This window comes from Cavia porcellus, unplaced genomic scaffold (assembly GCF_034190915.1).
Source record: "Cavia porcellus strain 051 isolate PalLab524CR breed Dunkin Hartley unplaced genomic scaffold, mCavPor4.1 scaffold_27, whole genome shotgun sequence".
In the NCBI taxonomy this organism is placed as follows: Eukaryota; Metazoa; Chordata; class Mammalia; order Rodentia; family Caviidae; genus Cavia; species Cavia porcellus.
The window spans coordinates 2,601,461-2,622,328 of NW_026947510.1; the positions used below are offsets into that span (position 1 = coordinate 2,601,461).

General features: G+C 46.9%; 1 protein-coding gene and 1 long non-coding RNA gene across 2 annotated transcripts in view; one reads left to right on the forward strand and one right to left on the reverse strand.

Annotated features, from left to right (window-relative positions):
• On the reverse strand, positions 1-15,569 carry Fgf6 (fibroblast growth factor 6). Its single transcript, XM_003463267.3, has 3 exons — positions 14,919-15,569; positions 13,893-13,996; positions 1-4,509 (listed from the first exon to the last, which is right to left on the reverse strand). The coding sequence occupies exons 1-3, from the start codon at positions 15,262-15,264 to the stop codon at positions 4,333-4,335; spliced, it is 627 nt and encodes a 208-aa protein (XP_003463315.1). The 5' UTR covers positions 15,265-15,569; the 3' UTR covers positions 1-4,332.
• LOC134473464 (uncharacterized) overlaps positions 9,884-20,868 on the forward strand; it is an 18,546-nt gene continuing 7,561 nt past the window's right edge. Inside the window, exons 1-2 of the long non-coding RNA XR_010043675.1 lie at positions 9,884-10,060; positions 17,312-17,429. This is a non-coding gene — a long non-coding RNA (uncharacterized LOC134473464). The remainder of the gene's footprint in view (positions 10,061-17,311; positions 17,430-20,868) is intronic.

The window sequence follows — 20,868 nt, forward strand, 5'->3', positions numbered from 1 at the left end:
GATTTGCCATCTGTTTTAATAGGAGGGATAGAGTCAAACAGTTTAGAGAAACGTATAAAAAGACCTTTTACTTTTTGCTGGAACATGATATGGTTTGTGCATAGCACATACATATTTTAAAAAATGGAAGCATTACAGTTCACAAGCATACATCTGAACAACTTGTGGTTTTCTTTCCTGCTGTACTCAAGTTGAGGACAGCTCTGCACCGGGACCCAGCCTGAGGTCCGTAATGAGTTACAGCTATCTGTGGCTGGAATTTCAGTAGTTCAATGAGGTATACAAACAGGACCGTGTGCTGGCTGTCTGCACGCTGCATTAGACTCAGGATCTGACTGAGGCCCAATCATGGACTCGTCCTACTCTGGGAAAAGACTCATCCACTCAGGTATAAGCGTGCTCTGGGGTAATTTTGTCTATTCTAGTTTTATCCTGAAAATTCCTATTTTGGGAGCTTTTCAGAGACGTGGCAGGGACATTGCTGATTCTTTCTGGGAATGGAGGGAGGAACAATTACGAGAGATACAAGGGGTGGCAAGTGGTGGAGACATGTCCTCAGCAGCCATCAGCCCAGTGCTTGGGGAAAAGCACAGACACAGAGAGGTGGAGGACTTTCCCAGTTTGTGTCCAGATGGAATGGGAAAGAAGGGAACACAGGGCAGAGAGGACACTGTGGGGTCTCAGGTCAGCGACTGCATTTGGTAGCTATGTCTGCCTCAGTGACCACTGCATAGCACAGCAAAGGCAGTGGGTGTCAGACACGGGGAGAAAGAAGAGCAGCCCATTGGTGCTTCCATGCCCTTCTTCCGTCAGGCCTTGCACAGGGAGAACTGGGAGGATCTGAGGTCTTAGAGAAAAAGGGCCCAGAGAGTGGAAGGAGATTTCCACGCTGCCTAGGGAAAGACTGGGGACAGGCTTGAGGACCAGCCTGGAGGGAGCTCGCTACTGTATGTCTAGTGAAGAGAGAGATTGATATCCTGAATCAGATGATGAGATAAAACATTCTCTTTCCTAAGCCACAGGGTGACCTTAACCAAGGCCTACATGAGGGTAATTATGAGTGCTGGAGGAGCTGTGAGGTGGCCGCTGAGGAGGAGGCTCTGCAGGACAAGGATTAGGTGGTATTCATCATAAAATTAAATCCTGCCTTCCAAGGGAAGTTAAAAGCTGTATAGGAAGTGGAGAGGGAGAGTGAATGCGAATAGTGAGACAAACATAATCAACAGTTTGAGCAAGGGACTTAGAATTCTCTGGTTTCCTAGAACCATGAGGTCAGTCCACTTCCCTGAGGAAGATGGAGGTTTTACGAAGGTCCTAGGCCTCCCTTGTTTCTGAGCTGATCTCCTCTCAGGTGAAAAGATCTCCAAACATATGCGGGAAAGCTGTTCTTTTCTTTATGGTTTGTACTTAAAGAAATGGTAAAACAATCTCTTGGCTCTTGGAACCCCAAGTTTGTGTGGAGCTGCCAAAGAAGATTCAGGACCAAAGAGAAGCCAGTTAGCTGCATTCCCAGCTACTCGTAAGGTGAGTTGGGAGGACTGCAGGGCTGAGGATAGTTTGGGCAATGTAACTAGTTCCTGTCTCAAAATAATAGTAACAATAATAGGACTGGGATTCTAGCTCAGAGGTAGAGTTCTTCTAAGTTCAATTCCCTAATCTTGGGAAATAAACAAAGACAAATCTGTAAACCAGGGTTATTGCTCAGGATTTGGGATAGGAAGGACCCAAATACTTCTTAGTACAGCATATTTGTGAGCGAGAGGAGCTCACTCTGTTTGCCCACCCATGGCAACATTTGCTGCAGCATTTTGAATCCATGGGGCTTATGACCAAGTTTAAGGCTCAGTGGCCAAGTGGCCAGGTAGGAAAACTCTACACCTGTGAAGAGTAGCCTGAGAGAAGGGACTGAGATGCTTGCTCCTTGCTGATCTTATTCCGCTGCCATCCCTTAACCCACTTCTGTGGATGGGCACTGACTTTTCTTAAGCCCAAATCACGTATAGGTCAAAGATAAAGCCCTTGAGCGAATACTTTTGCATGAAAAGTTTCAAAACCAGCAACCATTTATCCCTGCATCCTGGGCTAATACCCAAACTGCTTCACAACTAACACCCCACAGGCCCTGCTACAAGTTGGAACAGATGCTCAGCGCCTCCTAATCAGCACCAGGCATAGAAAATCAGTCTGCGGTTACTGCTACATAGAGGCTGAACACCCAAACCTGCCTTATTGTAGGCATTTTACAGCTTCTCTGTCTTACGCCTAGCATGAAAAGGGAGGATAGACATAATCAATGAGACCTCTTTTCAGGATCTGGGCTATTTTTTTGAAAATTCTAGAGCGATCTAAGAAAGTCTAGCAATCCCGGGCCTGGCAGATTCTCTTTAGAAGACTGCTTCCTCTCAGACCAATTGAACTAGATTTATGAAGGAAGGAGCCTTGGGACCTAGCATTTTCTCTCCTATCTGGGTCCCAGTCCAGCATCTTCCCAGGGGTCTTGTGCTCCCAGTTACAACAGGAATGGATGCATGTTTGAGGTTCTGCATACCTCCATTTCTGATGTGATCTATTGAAGAGACTGATTACACTGGGCAAGACTTCTTTAAAAATTGTCAGCTTTCAAATGTCAAGATGGGTGAATTTCCCCCCAACTTTTACCTGACTCAAAACTCAGCTTCTTCTAGTTTCCATCTGAGACTTTATCATGTTTACATGTGCTCCTGAGCATCTACTGGCTATTAAACCTTAGCTTATCTTGGTGTGGCCTTTTCCTCCCCACCCAGCCCATGTCCCACTAGCAGGGCAGAGGAGGAGGCTAATATAGTGTCTCTCCTGTGGGTTACCAACCTCTGTCTTCAGTTCAGAATCGCTCAGCCCAGATCTATCTATAGATGGATTCCTCTGTGAATAGAGAGGCATGTTGGAGATGAAGGTATTTGCAACAGATGAAGGATTGTCTTGCAGGTCGGGGCCCCAAGAGTAGCAGAGGGTGTCAGGTCATTTTGTAACTCAATGGGTTCACATATGCCGAACATATTTGCACTCCCATACGGCTCTCTCTGGTTTCAGATTTAGGAACATTCCACTGGTTCAGGAATCCAAAGGCTCCAGGCAGACCACATTTATAGTTACTTGGGGAACCTCTGCTTTAAATACTCTCAAAGGAGAGGACACCAGAAGGCATTGTGCTGCAAGGATCTGTCTCAGCTTGGCTGCTTGATTTCACAGGATTAGCACTCCTTTCCTACTGTAGGGAGCAGAGGGGACAAACTCTGGAGGTCACAGTGTCCATTCTATTGAATCCAGGCTGCAGTGCGTATGCGAGAGGAAGGTGCCCAAGAAGGAAGTGACAGTATCAGATGAGAACTTGGGCGAGTTTCCTGGACATACTTGGAGAGGAATGATCGTTTGCAGTCCAAAGCCTCTCTACTTCCTTCATGCCCTATTTTGCAGCCCCTTCCTTGCCAAAGAGGTTGCCATTATTAGGATCCTTGTCATCTGAGGTTAAAATAAGTTCCGGTTCAAAGTGAGGAAAAGCCACAGGCAGGCAGCCTGGCCCTTGCTTGTCCTGGAAGCCACACACTAGTGTTGAGTCCTCCAGGCAGAAGGGCTGTCACAGAACATCCAGTGCCTCTTCTGCCTTCGGCGGACTTCCTCACCCGCTCTGCACAGCTCTCTACCTAGCAGGAGCTCTTTCCCCACCTTCCCTGATGGTGCATCCCAGCACCCCAGAGCCCCATCAAGATTTGGGGCATCTTGTCACTCCTTTTCTGGCTTGCAGTTAACCCTTATGCCCTCCCTGCCTGCCCTCTCTGCATTTGGAGGACAGCTGCTCCTGGCCACCAGCATGGTCCGTGCAGTTAGTGGCCTCTGAATGAAAAGATGGCTGGAAAGTGGCAGAATGGCAGGACACATCAGTCCTCCTGGTTTGGCAGGTGACATTCTTACAGGCGAATTCCTGCAGTGATGACGCTGAGCGAGAGAAACTTGATGCTTTGAGATGCCTCTGCTCTGAGAATATACATGGAGATGTATGGATATACACTGACATACACTCGCCCACCCTGGCCCTGTCCTGTGCACATGCTCACATTCCACAAGCGTCACCAACACCTTCTCACCACAGATGAGTTCTAAGAACAGGCTCCATTGCCATTCTATGGTGTCTGTTGCAGCCCCTGGAGTGGGTTACATGCCATGGGGTCCACTGGCCAAGGAAATCCAACCCAGGTCTCCCCAGGCACAAGATAAGTCTGACTGAGAAGTCATGGGAGATTGGGGGGATTGTTTGCTCATGCAGAATTCCATATGTGAACCTTTGTTTATGTGCCTTTATATCCTGGGAAGGAAGTGAGTGGCGGTCATCATTGGGGACACTTTGTTGCCCCTCTTTACCCGTCCATATTTGCTCAGTGCAATGTAGGTCCCTCGGAACAAGTCTGACTCATAGGCGTTGTAATTGTTGGGCAGAATGATTTCTCTGAACTTGCATTCGTTTTGGAAGCTGGGCTGTGAAAGAAATGGACAACAGAGACTCAGTGATAGATAAGGAGGGCTGCAAATGCAGGCTGAGCGGTGCTGGGTGGCCGCATGCTAGTTTCCACCACAGTCCCTTTGTGGGACAATCTCCTCAGGGTCTGTTCCCTCCTAAGGGGCAGAATCAAAGGAGGGAATAATGGGGAAAGATTTCAGGGCTGTCGTGGCTCCTCCTCACCTTTCTGCTGTGTCTTGTTTTGGCAATAAGGGGTTGGAGAGAGGGTTGATGGTCCCTTGACTACAAGCTTGGGGCACTCTGACTCAGTCTTTAGATGATAATACCTTCCATTCAATACATGGACCAAGGAAGGTTGCAAGAACTGTCTTCTCCAGCCCTCTACGGGAGGTAGTCTGGAGAAGTAAGATGGAGATCCATTGTCCATTTCAGTGACTTCTCTGTATCCAGGCAGGTTCATTCCCTTCTCTGCCTCGGGTCCCTTTTCTGCACACTGTGTAGGTGAGAGGAGCAGGTGGTGGAGTGCAGAGATGATCTCTAAGTCTTGTACTGAACTATCTTTATCTTTCCATACTGATTCCTCACTACCAAGTTTGGTGCCCCTTCCAGAGGCAGGCCTTGGCTCTGGCATCAAGACCAGGAGGTATCTGGTGCCTCCCAGACATTCATGGTTCTCTAGGCCCACATAGGAATAGAGATGGTGAGAAGTAGCAATTTTTATGGAGAAAAGAACCTGATTTCCAACATGACATGTGGAGCCCAGGAGTCTGGAGCCAACAGTAAATGGCCCCCTCGTTGCTAATTTGGTAGAGAACCACGTGGGGACCACTTGTAAAGAACCATGACTGAATGCTGGATTTCCTGTCACACATCGATAAGTTCATGCCCAGTAAATCACCCAAGTCCTCCATTTTTCCTAGAAAGGAGAGCTCTTTCCTTCCCAGCCTGCCTGGGCCACTGCTCTAGAGGAAGTTCACAGGGGTTTCCATGTTCTTTTGTGGGTTGTGTTATGAGGGATCTGAAGGAACAGAGAGTGAGGTGGGATCCAGGAGACACAGGCCCTAGACTTTAAAAGAAATACAGCACTAAACTGAGGGAAATAAGTGGAGTAAAGTATCTGCCCTGTTCCTGCTGACTGAGCCCATCTACTAAAACACAACAAAAACCCTCCTCCACTGCAGCCCCCACGATGCAGAGGTGCCAGAGGTGTCCTTGGACCTTCTGTAAAGAAACTCTCCTCTGACATTGTTTCTCCAGCAGCGAGGGTGGACAGCTCCTTCTTGTCTGTTGTGGAGGAGCAGTCAGGAGTCCACACAACAGGGCACCCATGCCCTGGAGCCCTTGTGGCATAGCTTTTAGACAGCATTTGCAACAGGATCACTGGGGACATTTCTGTTTCCCTGCATGAGGCTATGTCTGGTTTGGGACACAGTGGAAACTGGGTGATTGAATAAGGACAGCATGGACATGCACATGTAACTTCCCATGTGACAGGGCTGAGGGCCAGCATTTCTGATTGGAGCTCTCTGAACATCACTACACACACATGCACAGGTGTGGATAAGTGTGCACACACACAGATACGCACACCTTCCCCTCTCTTGCTCTCTTGTATTGTTTACAAGATACTCTCATACATGTTGATTTGTTTGGAATCGATATCAAGTATTTCATCACTTCATGCAGCCCATGAGGGGTTTGCATGCCCCTTGCTCTGGGTACTCAGTAGATATTTCATTCATGAATGAAGGAAGGAAGCCCCACAACTAGGGAGAACAAACTGTCCATACAGACAATGAATGTATTTGCATCAGAGCTTTGAGCTTAGGCTGACAATGATCCCCCCCTCTTTTTAGCTACATGGACCTCAGGGAACTGTTTTACCTTCTAAGCCTCAGCTCCCTTATCCAGAAAGTGAAGAAAGCAAGAATAATTATGCCATGAATTGACGTGAGCATCAGTAGAAACAATGCACAGATAGTCCAGGGTTCAATGCTTATTATTCCTGTAAGATTTGCTGTGAGTCATTAGTCTAGCTTGTAAGCTTTACAGGTTTTTTTAAATCTGTTTGTTTACTTATTTTGTATTGGGGATTGAACTTAGGGCCTTTTATTTATTTTTATTTAATTTAAATTTAAAAAAAATTTTAGACAGGGCCTTGCTGAATCACTATGTTGCCTAGGCTAATCTCCAATTTGTGATCATCCTGCCTCCACTTCCTACAGCACTGGAATTACAGGTGGCACTCCCGTGCCTAGGTAAGCTTTGCAGGTTTTAGCAGGATGCCTCGGAGACCTGTGCTTGTGTGGAAAGATCACAAAGCTAGGCTGAGGAGGAGCGTGCAGCGTTGGCCCTGTGCAGAGGGTCCATAACGGTTCCAGACTGTGGGTTCTTGGCCTGCGTGTGGGGAACACATGAGTGACAGGACCTGAGACTGGATATTTAGTAACATTCGGAGAGCAGCAGCATTAGCAGAAATTAAACTTGATTTGATTATAAAACGTAAATGACAAATTTAAAGTATACTACATAAAAGACTGTTACAGGTTAATGAACAAAACAGAATCTAGCAATCAATGAAACACATGTAAAACTGAAATACAAGTAAATTAAAAACTAATCTGAAATTGACATAAAATAGAAGTGGCATTTAAGGTCACTAGAAAAGACATGGAACTGGAACAGCTGAATAGTGTCAGGCAATAATTATAAAGTTGGATGAAGGCCTTCACTCCTTACATCAAAATGAATCCCAAAAGAAGAAAATTTAAACGTAATAATGATCATCATTAGTCTAGAAAAACATTTACAACCACTGAATCAAAATCTTTCTAAGCATGACACACACAGAAAACCTCAGAAGCCATTTTTAAAAAACTAATTAATTGAATGTGTGTTTGAAAAATACTACCTCAAGCAAAACTAGAACTTAAATGGTGAAATAGATAAACATATTTACTATACATATGTATTTAGAGAAAATTTCGCTATTATAGTCAGAATCCTTAACTTACTGGAAAATGAACACATATAGGTAGAAAAATTCACAGGAAAAGAGAAATAACATTTAATTATAACAAAATATGTTTAATAAAAGAAATATAAATCGTAACTAAGATTATATTTCTAATGATCAGACTACAAATCATGTTTGATACTATACTAGAATTGGTGAAGGCAGAGAGAAGAAATTTCACTTAATGTCCTTGGGGGTGTATATGGTTAGAATTCTTTTTTTTTTCCTGGTCTTTTTAAGACAGTTCAGGCTGGCCTTAAGCTCACTTTGTAGCCCTGCTGACCTTAAATTTGCTGCCTATCTTCCTGCCTCAGCCTCCTGAGTGCTGGGATGACAGGTGTGTGCCACCACTTCAGGCTATTGGTTAGAACGCTTTATAAAAAATAATTTGATAGTATCTTCCAGAATAAAAAAATGGAGACAGAAAACAATCAGCAATTCCACGTCTAGGGAATTTATCTTACTATTGCATTCTCACATACGCACAAAAGTTATTGACACATTATCACAGAACAGCAAGACAATCACGCTGTCTGTTCAGAGGGGAGTGTGCTAGTTGATATTGTGGCTCCATATCATGGGAGACTATAGCCATGAAAAAACAGGAATTGCTGTAAAATGGCCTTAAAGAGATATTGCTAAGAGAAGCTGCGAGGCTTAACACAGTGTGTATGGAATACCCATTTGTGTGTTTTAAAACCTGATACCTGAGTACACACTCACACATGCACACGCACAGGCACGCACGCGTGGGCAGGCACAGGTTATTTCTGAAATAGTCCACAAGGAACTGGCACCAGTGACTGCCTCTGAGGAGAAATTAGCTGGCTTCAAGATGCTGATGGAAGTAGGACTTAGGTCTAGGGAAGATTCTTTTGCATCTTTTGCTTTTTAAGCCATGTTTGTGTGTTACTCATCCAAGTAAATGAAACATTTAATGTGGAAAGGAACGCATAGTACAAGATGGGCCCAGAAGTGGGGTAAGAAAGCATTTTATCAGCGCGGTCAGCTCTCCTGGTGATGTCATAACCTGCTCCACCTGCTTGCCTTGTCCTCCATTCTAACCTTCTATATTCCCAGAAAGGAATCTGTTCACAGCTTCCAGAATTTCTTTCTGATCTGGATGGTGGTTAAGGGAGAGGTTTCATGTGTTGTTTGCAAACTCAAGAGAAGAGGACAAACCTTAGGGCAGAAAGATGGGGCAGAGGAAGGGGATGTAGGGGAGCAGAGTGATTTCTCAGTGGCACAAGAGCACTGCCCGCCTCCCACTGTCCACAGCTCACCTGTCTTCCAGTGAGCCTCTCTTGGGTGTGCACAAGTTTGGCTGTATGTGCAGCTGGCTCTATGGCCCCGTGGGCTCTTTATCTCCAGATTCAGTGAACCATGAACTTAAAATAGTTGAAAAAAATTTGTGCCTGTTTTGAACAGACTTTTGTTTTGGTCACTGTTATATAAACAACATTATACTCACACGGGATGTCCATTGCAACAGGTAATATAAGTAATATAGAGATGACTTCAAGCATACAAGAAGATGTGTACAGGTTACATGCAAACACTACATATCATTTCATTAGGCAACCGAACATCTCCAAGTTTTTGTATCCCTGGAGGTCCTGAAACTGTATTCTACTTTGTTCTCTGCTTATCAGATGCTTTTTCTAGTGCTGGGATCAAAACCAGGAGCCTTGTTTATGTTAGGCAAGGTCTCTACCACTGAGAAGCAACCTCAGATCTGCCACTAGACTTTGATCATTCAAATCCTTTTTTAAAACAATTGGAGTTTACTACGTTTGTTTGTCTTTGTTCTGGCCTTTTCCTCCAGCCCAGGGGGCGCAAACCTGTGGCATGTGTGCTGCAGAGCCCTCTCTGGACACTCAAGCCAAGTCACCCAGCATTGCCCTGCAGTGATCATCGGGTAACAGCGTACACATGGGTAGTGTTGGCATTTTTCAATAAATAAGCGGGTTTGGGGTCGCAGTTTGGGCACTTGGACTCCACTGCCCTACTGTTTATTCCTAGAACTCTACAACCTTAACTGAAAAGGGAGAAGGAGATGAAGCTTTCTTTAGAAGCAGCAATCCAGCCCCGCTTGTAGCTGCCCCGGGGTCAGTGGCTTGCAGGCCTTCTGGACAAGCATGTGCCCAAATGCTCTGATGAGGTCTGATGCTTCAGCCTGGTAGGGTTTTCCCAGTGACCAACAGTGCTCAAGACCCAGCCGCTTAATTCCTCTCTGTCATGTCCCTGAGCTTGGAGTTCTCACGACTCAGGAATGTTGGCTTCTCAGCTCTGGTGAGAAAAGCACTCCAGCCAAGTAAACGCTGTGTTAATAAAAGCGGCTCCCGTATATAATTACTTGAACAAATGAAAGTAATTCCACCAGATCACATTTCCTGGGCCTGCCAGGTTCAAGCTCCAGCATGACAATGTCTTGGATTCTATGGAGGTCTAACCAGACTCCTGTGGAACCAAACTTTGCTTAAAAAACAAAAGCATTCCGTTGTTACTCTGGAGCAGCACGCTTTGCAGTGGCAACATGTCTGGCTGTTCTGGTGAGTTATCTCTGGCAGGAGAGCCCCTCAAAATCTTTAGAGGACAGGACTTCAATCCTCTTGTCTCCAGACAGAGTTAAGTCACTTCTGTCTCTAAAGATTTTCATCCTGCAGCTACTTTGACCCCTGTGACTCCTGGCTGTGTGGTGGCAGGGGAGAGTGATGGGTTGCTTCTTTTGTGGCTTTTGACTGTTTCTTTTCCTGCCCTTAGAAATATCTTCTAGTTCTGAAGTCATTAGCATTTTCTAACTCCTTTTGCTGGTATACAATTGTTGGGAAAATTGCACCACCTATATTGTATTGTCAAGATTAGAAATGTTGAGAAATGTTTTTGTTGGGTCAGCAAGTCCTACAGTATTTTAAAACAGGGGATCCAGCCTTATCAATGTTCCTGTCCTGGTATCTCAGGCCCATTTCTGCATGTCCTGGTTGTGTGTCCTTGTCCCAGCCCCTCAGAGTCCTTTCTCTGCTGAGTGAGGGTGGCTGCTAACTCAGGGGGTAGAAGACTTGGGATCCTCCAGATAATCACCATGAGAGGGTCTGTGCATAAAACCAATCTTGTGCTTTGAATATTGTCATGCAACTGTTGGGTAAAAGGGTGTAAATGCAATTATAATTAGTAAGACTCAAGTCACTTAAAAATAACTGAATTCTTTACAAATTTCGTTTTGGTATGTATTTTCTTAACCACTGAATGTCAGCACAATCCCCACGAGGTGGAGATTTTTGATGATTTTTTTTGATTTTACTTAATTGTTTTCTTTCAATTTTAAGATGGGTTGGGAACTGCTAAACTGCTCAGTGTTCCTGGAACTAGACATTGTCTTAACTCAGCCTCCCAGGTAACTAGGATTACAGCTCCTAGGGCCATGCCCAGCTGATTTCTTTAATTTTAAAAGAAAAGAAGGCTAGAATGCATTCATTTGGCTTCAGCCTACAGTGTGCCCAGAGTGACATAAGCAGGGTAGCTGGAGAGTCGGGCAGGCCAGAATTGGACTCAAATCCCAGTTCGCTTCTTCAAAAGCCCCTGGGCTTTGGCCTTGGGCAAGGTACTGCAAGCTCGGTAGCTTTATGCAGAGCTTGGCAGGCCCTGGCCTGAGATGGGGACTCAGGTGCAATTCGAGGATCAAGCTCAGAGCCTCCCAGGGGCGGATAAAACCTGGTCAGGGTCTCTGTGGGATGCTGTGATGTGTGTGGGGTGTGGGTGCTTGTCACCCTAAGGAGGACCCTATGCCCTCTTTCCAAGGGGTGCGGCTTGGGGCAGCTTCTCCTAGCTGGGTGCCGGACCTCACTCCTGCCCCTCGAGGAAACCACTCAGGGGGCAGCAGCTGGGCAGAAACTCCCAGCTTATGAGACAGAGTGTGAATGAAATCACCTCCCAGCAGGAGCCTTCCTGGCTCCAGGGTCAGTTGGCAATTGTTTTAGACTGTGGGGGAGGGCCCCAGGGTGACAGTGGAGGGCACTGGCTCGTGCAGCAGCGCCGGCCCCAGCCCCACGGAGCATCAGGTGGGGCCCGCAGGGCTGTCGGGGCAATCTCCAGTGGGTGCGATAGGATATGCAGGCGGGCTAGGAAGGGGGTTGGCTCCAGCTCTGGTCCTTTAGGGAGCCCAGCCCATCTAGTCCTTTGGTCCCTTCCAGAGCCCACTGGGCTGGTGTCCCACACTTCAAAGCCCTGGCTGTTTTCCATGTGCTACTCCAAGTGGCTTTTCCCCTCTGGCTCTCTCTCTCTCTCTCTCTTTTTGTCTCTCTCTTGTTCGGTTTCTGGCAGTGCTGGGGATTAACTCAGGACCTTCACATTGAGCTACAGTCCCAGCCCTGCTCTTTATTTTTTATTCTGAGACAAGTTCTTGCTGAGTTGCTACATTGCCCAGCCTGGGCTCCCACATATCACTGTCCTGCCTCTGCCTCCCTCTCCCAGAGTGCTGGCGTCACAGGAATGCATAGACCCAGCTGCCCCCTGCTCCTTCTACCAGGACAGGGAGGTTCAGGTGGAAACTGGATAAGGTGACCCTGTGTTTGTGCCTGGTCCCCTCTGCACAGTTAGTTTCTTTCCAGGTAAGCAGAAAGAATAGTACTTGGTTTGTTCAGGGAAGATGACATGGGTAAGGGTTTCTGTGACTCACACCCCTGCCCAGGAGGTAGGGCTGTGAGGAGCCCAGTATGGAGTCTATGCCAGTCCCTGGGACCCTGGTCCTCCACCCAGCAGGCTTCTGGGCCTGTGCAGCCCTAAGAAGGGCTCCTTGGGAGGCCAGAGCTCACCTGTAGGGAGGCTTCCTCCACCACAGCCCTGGAGTGTGTCAGACTGCTCCCTTTCCCTGTCACTTTCCCAGAGAGTGGTGAGCTGGGATTCCACACCTCAGGCAGTGTCCCTGTGTCCTGGGCCCCAGCTCCCATGGCCAGTGTGACCCTGCAAGAGCCTGGCTCCTTGTCTCCAGAGGCCCTGTAGCCTGCTGGTCTCCAAGCCTGCTTATTCCTTGAAAATGCCTGAGAAATTTAAAAAACAAACCAGACAGATGTATAGCCTGCAACCCTATTAAATAAGGAATCTCTGAAGGGAGTCTCTGGAAATCCATGTTTTGGGGCTGGTAATATTTAGTGGTAGAGCATTTACCTGGTGTGTACAAGATCCTGTGTTCGATCTCCAGCACCCCCCCACACACACACACAGAAGGCACACTTTTTTTCAAGACAAGGTCTCACTACATGGTGCTGTATAGCTCAGACTGGCTTTGAATTTACAGGGATCCTCTTGCCTCAGTCTCCTGAGTGCTGGGATTACAGGCACACACCACTAGACCTACTTAAGACGTTTGTACTTTTAACAGGAGGTAACTATGTGGAATGGGTGAAAAGCACTGCACTGGAGATGCCTGATTTCAACCCACACCATGTGCCCTCCCAAACCAGCCAAACTTGCAAGTCATCACCAAAGAGTACAGAACAGAGGCCACGTGGTGCACCAGTGCCTTGTATGAGCGACCCCCTCTGTTCGGCCAGCCCCCAGAACCCAGCATATTCATTACTTCTTGTCCTTAGTTTCTCCTCAAGAGGCAGCAGACCAGCCTCTTTGCCCTCTCCATAAATAATACTGGTGTTCTTTGTAGTCTTCTCTGAGCAAGTCCTTTTAAACTGCTTTATTTCTGCCAATAGTACTCTCAGTTTGGCCAACTTTGTTGGTGTATTTTCCTAACCCATCTTTTGAAATAGGCTAAATCGTGGACTGAGAGTCCCAGACATGAGGAGGTCAGAGACCACCCAGGTGACAGTAAATGAGCTTAGATGCCAGCATCCCACTCCTACAGGTGACTATAACACAGGGAGGGCTTGTGTTTGCTGAAGAGAGAGCAGAGAGAAAGGGTAGCTCCGCAGTCTACAAGCTCAGAAACCAGAGGGCATCAAACTTAGGATACCAAATCTCATCTAGAGTAAAAGTGAGAAAGGACTTCCACTGACACACCTCCTGTCTCTTAGGGAGACATGAACACCTACACCAGGCTGAATCTCCAGGCATTTCTAGTTCAGGGACTCAGACCTGACCACAGGCCTGGATGACAGTTTGGGGCGGGAACAGTCTTCCCTCCAAGCTATGATTTCTCTAATTGTAAAGGTCCTGACAGAGTTAGGAAAGCCAAGTCCAAGGCAGTGGTAAGTCACTGGGAACCTGACAAAGCAAAGCTGAGGCTCCTTCTTCACAAGGGCTCCCTTCTTAGCCCCTCATTTCTTGCTCTAGATACAGATTCCCTTCTCTGGATTGCATTTGCACTGCCTTCTTTAATTGCATAAGCCTCAGTCCTCATGCAAGCTGGAGCTTCCCCTGGCCAGACGCACTCACCGTTGTGTATAATCTTCCTCTCCTGTTCATGGCAACAAAGAGAGCACTTCTCACTCCAAAGAGACTCACCACCCCTTGCTCCACTGTGGAAATTTCCAGCAGGCCTGACAAGGAAATGAGGGCCGTGTCACCCAAGGCTCGTGCAAGTCTGAGTGGGGACCCAACCTTGCAGGAACACCCGCTCCATCCCCTCCTCCCAGCAGGCCAGCCCAACCTATGATGCCTCTGCCCCTCATCTCCCCAATTTAAGGAGATTAGGCTGCTAGATTTGCCATAACCCACCATTATCCTATTAAACATGCATTTCTGCCAGGAAACATTCTGCATCAGCATTGGGAATTACTTGGTTTCTTACATCTGTATTTAAGATTAGCTTTGAACCTGGGTTTTCACTAACTTTAATCATTCTAGGGCCTCGACTTGTGTAAAAATATGAATTCTCATTATTTTTAAGATATATGGCCACATTTTTCAACTACTCGCAACCTATTTCCCTCACAAACTCCACAGCAATGCAGAAACTGATGGCTTGCCTGGACCCGCTACCCCATCTTGGCTATGTTAGGACAGGATCCTGGCAGCTACTTGTCAATTTGTAGGATAAGGAGGGACCTGAGGACAGAGAGAGGTGACTGAAATTTAAAAAAAAGGGGGGTGTTTTCATTGGAAATATTGCAAACCACTTGTCTTCTTTTTCAAAGAGAGAAACTAAATAAAAATAAGCTTGTGTCTAATTTGGTCCAAGTACTCTACTTCCATGACTACCTTAATGGCTCTCCAGGCTGATGGTTCTCAGTCATCTCCAGATGGGCCATTGAAGCTGTAGTAGTTAATGCTGCAGGGGCTGGCAAAGGGCACCCAGTTAGTGCAAGATGCTTGGCTACTGGCATCTTGAGCTTGAACTATCTATACCGTTTCTCCCCCTTTAGAGTAGGGTCCTATCCACCAGATGTGGGTTCCTCCACCATTTAGCCCTGCTTGAGCCCAAGCCCCCAAGCATCCCAACTGGCTGCAACTAGCACTCACTGTAGGGGTTCTCTTCGTGGGTTCCACTGATGTGGCCGTTGAGGGGCACCTGGAGGTGAAAGCCAATGCCCACGTTGCAGTAGAGACGCCGCTGTCGCTTGATCCCTACTAAATAGCCATTTTCCCAGTTCACTCCGGCGATCTCTCCAGCTAGCCTTGCACGAGACCTGGACAGCAGTTTGCTCCAGTCCCTTGAGTCCAGCAGTGTGCTGTTGGCACGGGTGCCCGCCGGCAAGGGCACTACCATGCCCACTAGGATACCAAGGAAGACAAGAGCTTGCAGTGTGCGCTGGAGATGGCCTGCTGTCCGGGACATAGTGATGAACAGCCTCTGTTCCAGGGCCATCCACCTTGCCTCTCAGGCACGTGGTCAGAATTAATGGCCCTAAAAATACCGCCCTTCTTGTTTTTCTCCCCTCGGCATGGCGGCAGGGGCTTATTTTTGGAAGGCAGATGAAGGCTGCTGACATGAAACCAAAACCTGATTCAGGCGCTCGGCTTGACAGCACAGGGACCCAGGCTGAGCCCATGGCTCGGGGACTGTCACACTCTCCTGTTCGCTGTGCCCGAGGTGATTCCATTTGATTTGACCTATCTTTATAGCACAGCAGCCGGCCCTCCCTTCCACCCAGCATCAGCCTGACGTCAGCCTCCCAGCACATTCACCCAGGGCTGTAACATTAACCTGCTCCTGGTCTGGCGACCTCCCCAGAACCCCACCACCCGCTCCACTCCCTAGGGATCCTGGGAGCCACTGTCATTCCAACTATGGGGCAGGAATAAAGTTAGCAGGGCCATCTCTGGGCAAAGGGGTAGCTGGCTGAGGGCCCAGGGACCGAGGGAGACAGAGGCTACCCATGACCTGAGCAGCAGTTTTTGGCCTGGCAGCCTTGGCTTTCTTACTTGGAGGGCAAAGGGTAAAGAGGGCTGGGGAGGGCATGGCGGCAGGCAAGGATGGCAGCTGACGAGCTCCTCTCCCCACCTCTTTAGGAAAGTACTGTGGTGAGGAGGGCACTGAAAAGCCACACCCTACTGCAGGAAAGTACAGAGATTCTGCTGGGGCTTCTCCAGGGAGCCCTAGACAGTGGTGGTCGGGAGACTGAGTGTTTCTTTCTCTGTTGACCAGCCTGGCCAGTGCATTTACCAGGGGTAGAAATGGGGTGTATCCTGTGTATCCTGCATGCAGGGGCCACTGGATGCAGTGTATCCTTGGCATCTGATAATGTTTCCACTGTATAGATGTGAAAACTGAGGCATGCAGGTGTTACATGGCTTGCCTGAGTCACTATAGGCAAGATGTGACTGACGCAGAAGCTATAGTCTGCTGAAGCCCAAAACTTGTACATGGTAGTGCTTGCAGCAGAAGCTGAATTTCCAGGTTAGCCCACAATCTGTTTAGATCATTATACATCAAGGGTACTTCATGGAGCTATTTCAGTAGCACAAAATGACTCACTTGTTAAAAAATATCTTATCAAATGCCTCTGATATACATGAGAATTTGTGTATCTGCAGCTAACTTTTGCTGGGCTCATGTTATAGTTAGAAACTAAATATAAAAATATTTCCATAGTTATTCCTAGACCCCATTTTCTTTTCTCATATTACTTTAAATAGAGTAGATGTTTTAATTGAAGCAGAAATCCCTTTAAAAGGCTAAAAAAGCAGTAAAAACATTCACAAATTGCGATGCAAATATAAGGCAGAACTGTATGTCTGAAAATGAAATAATGAATAATTTGAGCTTAACGTCTACTTTTCTTGGCTCTTAGTCTTTACTGATTTTGCCTGCCCGGAAGGGGGCAAGGCATGGCAGTGGGAGTGGCGTGGCCATCCTCAGCTGGTCCCCAGGAGGGGTTGGCAGCTCCCCACCCTGCAGGCTTCAGGCCTGAGCCTCTGCCTGGGTCCTAAACCCTGGACTGTGATTCCTCACTGCCCTCTCTCCCCCTGCCACCTTCATTTGAACTGATGCTCTGCTTAGCATTTCTGTTCAGCTGTGTATTTTAGTTTTGTCCTAGATTCACTCTCTCAGATTCCTTGAATCCTAGACATCTTTTATCATAATCTTTGTTGGCAAACTGAAGGTGGAGGAACATGTGTGTCCTGCTCTTTATTATCCTGGCCACTGAGCTCCCTACTTCCTGACCATCTTCCTGTTACCCAACTCTTCTGCTGTCTTATGCTAAACTTTGTCCTCACCAGGGGTGCCGTTTCTCATAACAAATGAAGCCTGGCGTCTCAAAAGCATAGGTTTAATCTACTGCATAATCTTTTTTAGAAAAAAAATTGGAAGCATCTTTCTGCAGAGTAGTAGCATCATGAATAATACAAAAACAAAATTGTCAACACAGGAACTTTGCCTTGGAGTGTCAGCTTGACTTTGTGTCTTTCAGCTCTCAAGTGTGCAAGAGCCATGGGGACTCTTTCTTACTTGTGTTCAACTTGAAATTCTGGCCTGCCTGTGTTTGGTTTTTGGACTTAGGAGGGAGAAGCCCAGAAACATGTTGGAAGGTAAGGAAACTGTGTTGGGATAGGAAATGCTCCCTGGAGGCCTACAGGTTGAAGGCTTAGTCCGTAGGATAATGAAACTTCTATGATGTGGTACTAATGGCAGGAAGTTAGGTCAATGCTGTTAAAGGAGATCTTGGGACACCAACCTCTTTCTCTGTTTCCTGGCTTTCTTCACCATGTGCTCACTCCTGCCTTAATGTACTGGGTTACCACAGGTCCTAGACGATAGGACCAATTGACCGTGGACTAAAACCCCAGAAACTGAGTCAAAACGGATCTTACTTCCTTTTACATTGATTATCTCATGTAATGGATAGCTGACTGGCACAAGGGTCCAGATCTAATCTTTGCTTTGGGAAGTTGGAAGAGTGCTCATCAGCAGAGGCTAGATCTTCATAGACTATTTCTTGGAAATCTCTACTTTGGGTTTGTCTTTTAAAAAAGAAAGAAAAGAAATTATAACAAGGTCCACCAATAAAAATGATAAATCTTTTTAGGTCATCTCATCCCAGATTCCTTTCTGTGCACATGTGGTTGTGGTTGATATCTAAAAAGCAACGAGTTTTGGAAGGGGGATACCTTGATTGGAAATCTGGCAGTACCACTTACTAGCTGTGCAACACTGGAAAAGTTGTGGGTGTCCATACCTCATTTTTTTATTCCGCAGAATTAGATAATTACTTCATAGGGTTGTTGCAGTGATTAGAGACCATGCATGCAAAGGGCCATTGAAAAGCACAGTGTACCTCTCCCCCAACTTGTTCTCTGAAACACATTGGAAATCTCTCACCTAGTCAAGGAAGCATGAACTCCATGTGAGAAGGACCATTTCTCATCTCAGGAGAGAGATACATGGACTTCTAGTTCTGAACTACTGTCCACCACAGCATATGTTGTGATGGCTGTTAACATATGTAGCAGCAGGCAGCCCAGATTCCTAAAATATTCTGAAAACCAGTAATAGCCTTGGTGTCGTCCCATGTTAAATATAAGACTTAAGTAATTCATTCTATTAAAAAGCCTGGGTCTTATTTTTATCGGGTGATGCTATGAGGCCCTGTTCTAAATGTGCCTCCTGTGCCTGTCTCTATAGCAACTCCACTGTGCTCGTATAGCCATATATTTTTTTCTGAAGGCTAATTAAGTTGACAACTGCTAGGGCTTCTTGGTTTACCAGATTTGCACTTGACCCTTCACTTGGGGCTTAGGGACCCCTATGGATGTGAAGTGATAAAGAAAAGAGTAACAGGTGGAGGAGGCCTCTTGTGCACCCCTCTTCAAATAGTTCCCCAGCAGCCTTTGGGGTTGTCAATCACTCCCTCTGGATGAGCCAAGACTTGGTAGAGGTGAGCAGAAAAATATGTTAATGTGTCTCCTTCCACCACAGGGTGCTTTCCTTGCATGAAGTGTCAGGAAGTGTAAATGGGTCAAATTGGGTAGCTTTGCTATATCCACCTTTCATGTTAGCTGCATGACCTTTGTCACAGGCAGGTGGGGTGTCCTCTGCATCTCCTGCTTATTACATAATAAGGTTCAGACATTCCAGAAGTGACCAAAAGGAAAAGCATATGCAACTCAGAAAAGCTGTACACTTAGAGTGTGGAAAAGTATGTGCTTGTACTTAAGAAGGAACATTTGCCTTTTTCTATTGATAATTGGGAAAATGTAGCAAACTCTAAGGTAGAAAACAAAAATAGCAATTTGTGCGTGTTTGTCTTTATTTCTTTTGCCTCAAAGTCTTTGCTCTGTCCTGGCCCAAGAGATGGCTCCTGTTTCCTTTCTTGCTCAGGCACCTCTGCACTGGCATAGGTTTGCTACAGGGCATAATCAGCAGAAGATGGGGAGCCACAGAAGTGTGGTCCTAGAAAGGAACCCTCCCCTGGGCTGAGCACAGATAGTCACTTGGAGTTCAGCAAACTTGCTAGAAAAGAGTAAACTTTTCAGCCAGGAAAAGGCCAAAGATCTCCAAAGGGTGTCTGTGGGAAGCCTCGGCTCTTATCTTGGTAGCTGTTCCAAGGAGCATCCCACACTCTGTAATTTCCTAGAACTTAGCTTTCGGAAGTCCTCATCCCTGGGAGCCTATCAGTGACCAGCATCCAAGTCTCCTTAGTTTTCATCTCTACCAACTCGCATGGAGCTTCACTCCACCCCACACTGCTTCTGCAGTATTTCTGGAGCTAGGACAAGCCTCCCATGTGTCCAGGAGCACATGGCCACTCCTGCTCAGAACCACTGCAGGCCATCTGTGTGGGTCACCTCGCCACCAACCTTCCCACATCCTACAGGACTGATCTCACAACCTGCCAGGAACCAAAGTTATCTTTCAAAGCAAGTCTGCACACATGAGGCTCCTCACACCATGGAAGGATATACTCAGTTGAGCTTTACCTTCAGACACTCTGCCCAGTACAAGATTCCGTCTGGTGAGGGCTGAGCTTCTCAGGTTGGGCTTTGTTTTCCTTCAAAATGAATCTTTCTCAGGAAGTTCTCAGCCCTCAGAGGCAGACTTCCACAAGGGTCCAGATAATTTGAATCCCAGCCTAAATTCAGAGAAGGGTCCTTGCTGTAGCCCTGCATTCCCTGCCTTGGAGAGAGGGGAGCCCTTGTATCCTCAGCTTTGTAGCCCAGTTGCCCACATATTTGCAGAATTTCCTGAGATGAAGCCCCTTCTTCCACTCCACCCCCAAAAAGCGTCTCTTTGGTTCATGATCGATTCATTCAATCTAAGCCTCCATCTTGCTGTGTCTCCCACTGCGATTTCCTATCTCCAGGCTTTCTCTCTCTCTCTCTCTCTGGTTCACATTTTCTTTCCTCTCTTCCCCTCTTTCAGTCCCTTTCTCTCTTCACTGTGCCCCAGACAAACAGGCAAGCCTTCTTGAGAGTGCTGCACTTTCCACACAGCAGGGAGCACCTCAGGCTTGGTTAACCACTGTGGCTGCACCTTTCAACTGAATTTGCAAAGGGCTAGAGGAGTCAGATAACCATCTGGAGCTTAGAACGTAAGGGATTTTGGCTCTGCTTGGGGTTTTGCGGTTTCTTAGAGTTGCCTTCCTCAATCATCATCTTCTAATAATACCTGCTGCGTGCTGAGATGGGCATGCCCCTGCCAGCCGCAGTTACATAAGACTCACCCTCACCCTTGGTGGTGGCTTCCCAGGGTGGCATGAAAGGCCCTCAAGTCCTGACTTCTGGTCTCTCCAGCTCCCTCCTCTGCTTCTGTCTCTGCTTCAGCAATGTAAAGTGGCCCACTTTTATCAAGCATTATTTTTGTGGTCTTTTTTTTGTTTTTGTTTTGAGGCAGGGTTTCATTGAACAGTTCAGGCTGGCTTTGAACTCACTTTGTAGCCCAGGATGGTCTCAAACTTCTGAGTGCTGGGATTACAAATGTGTGTCATCACACCCAGCTTCTCTGGCATTCTTTGTGTGGTCTCTGTGCCTG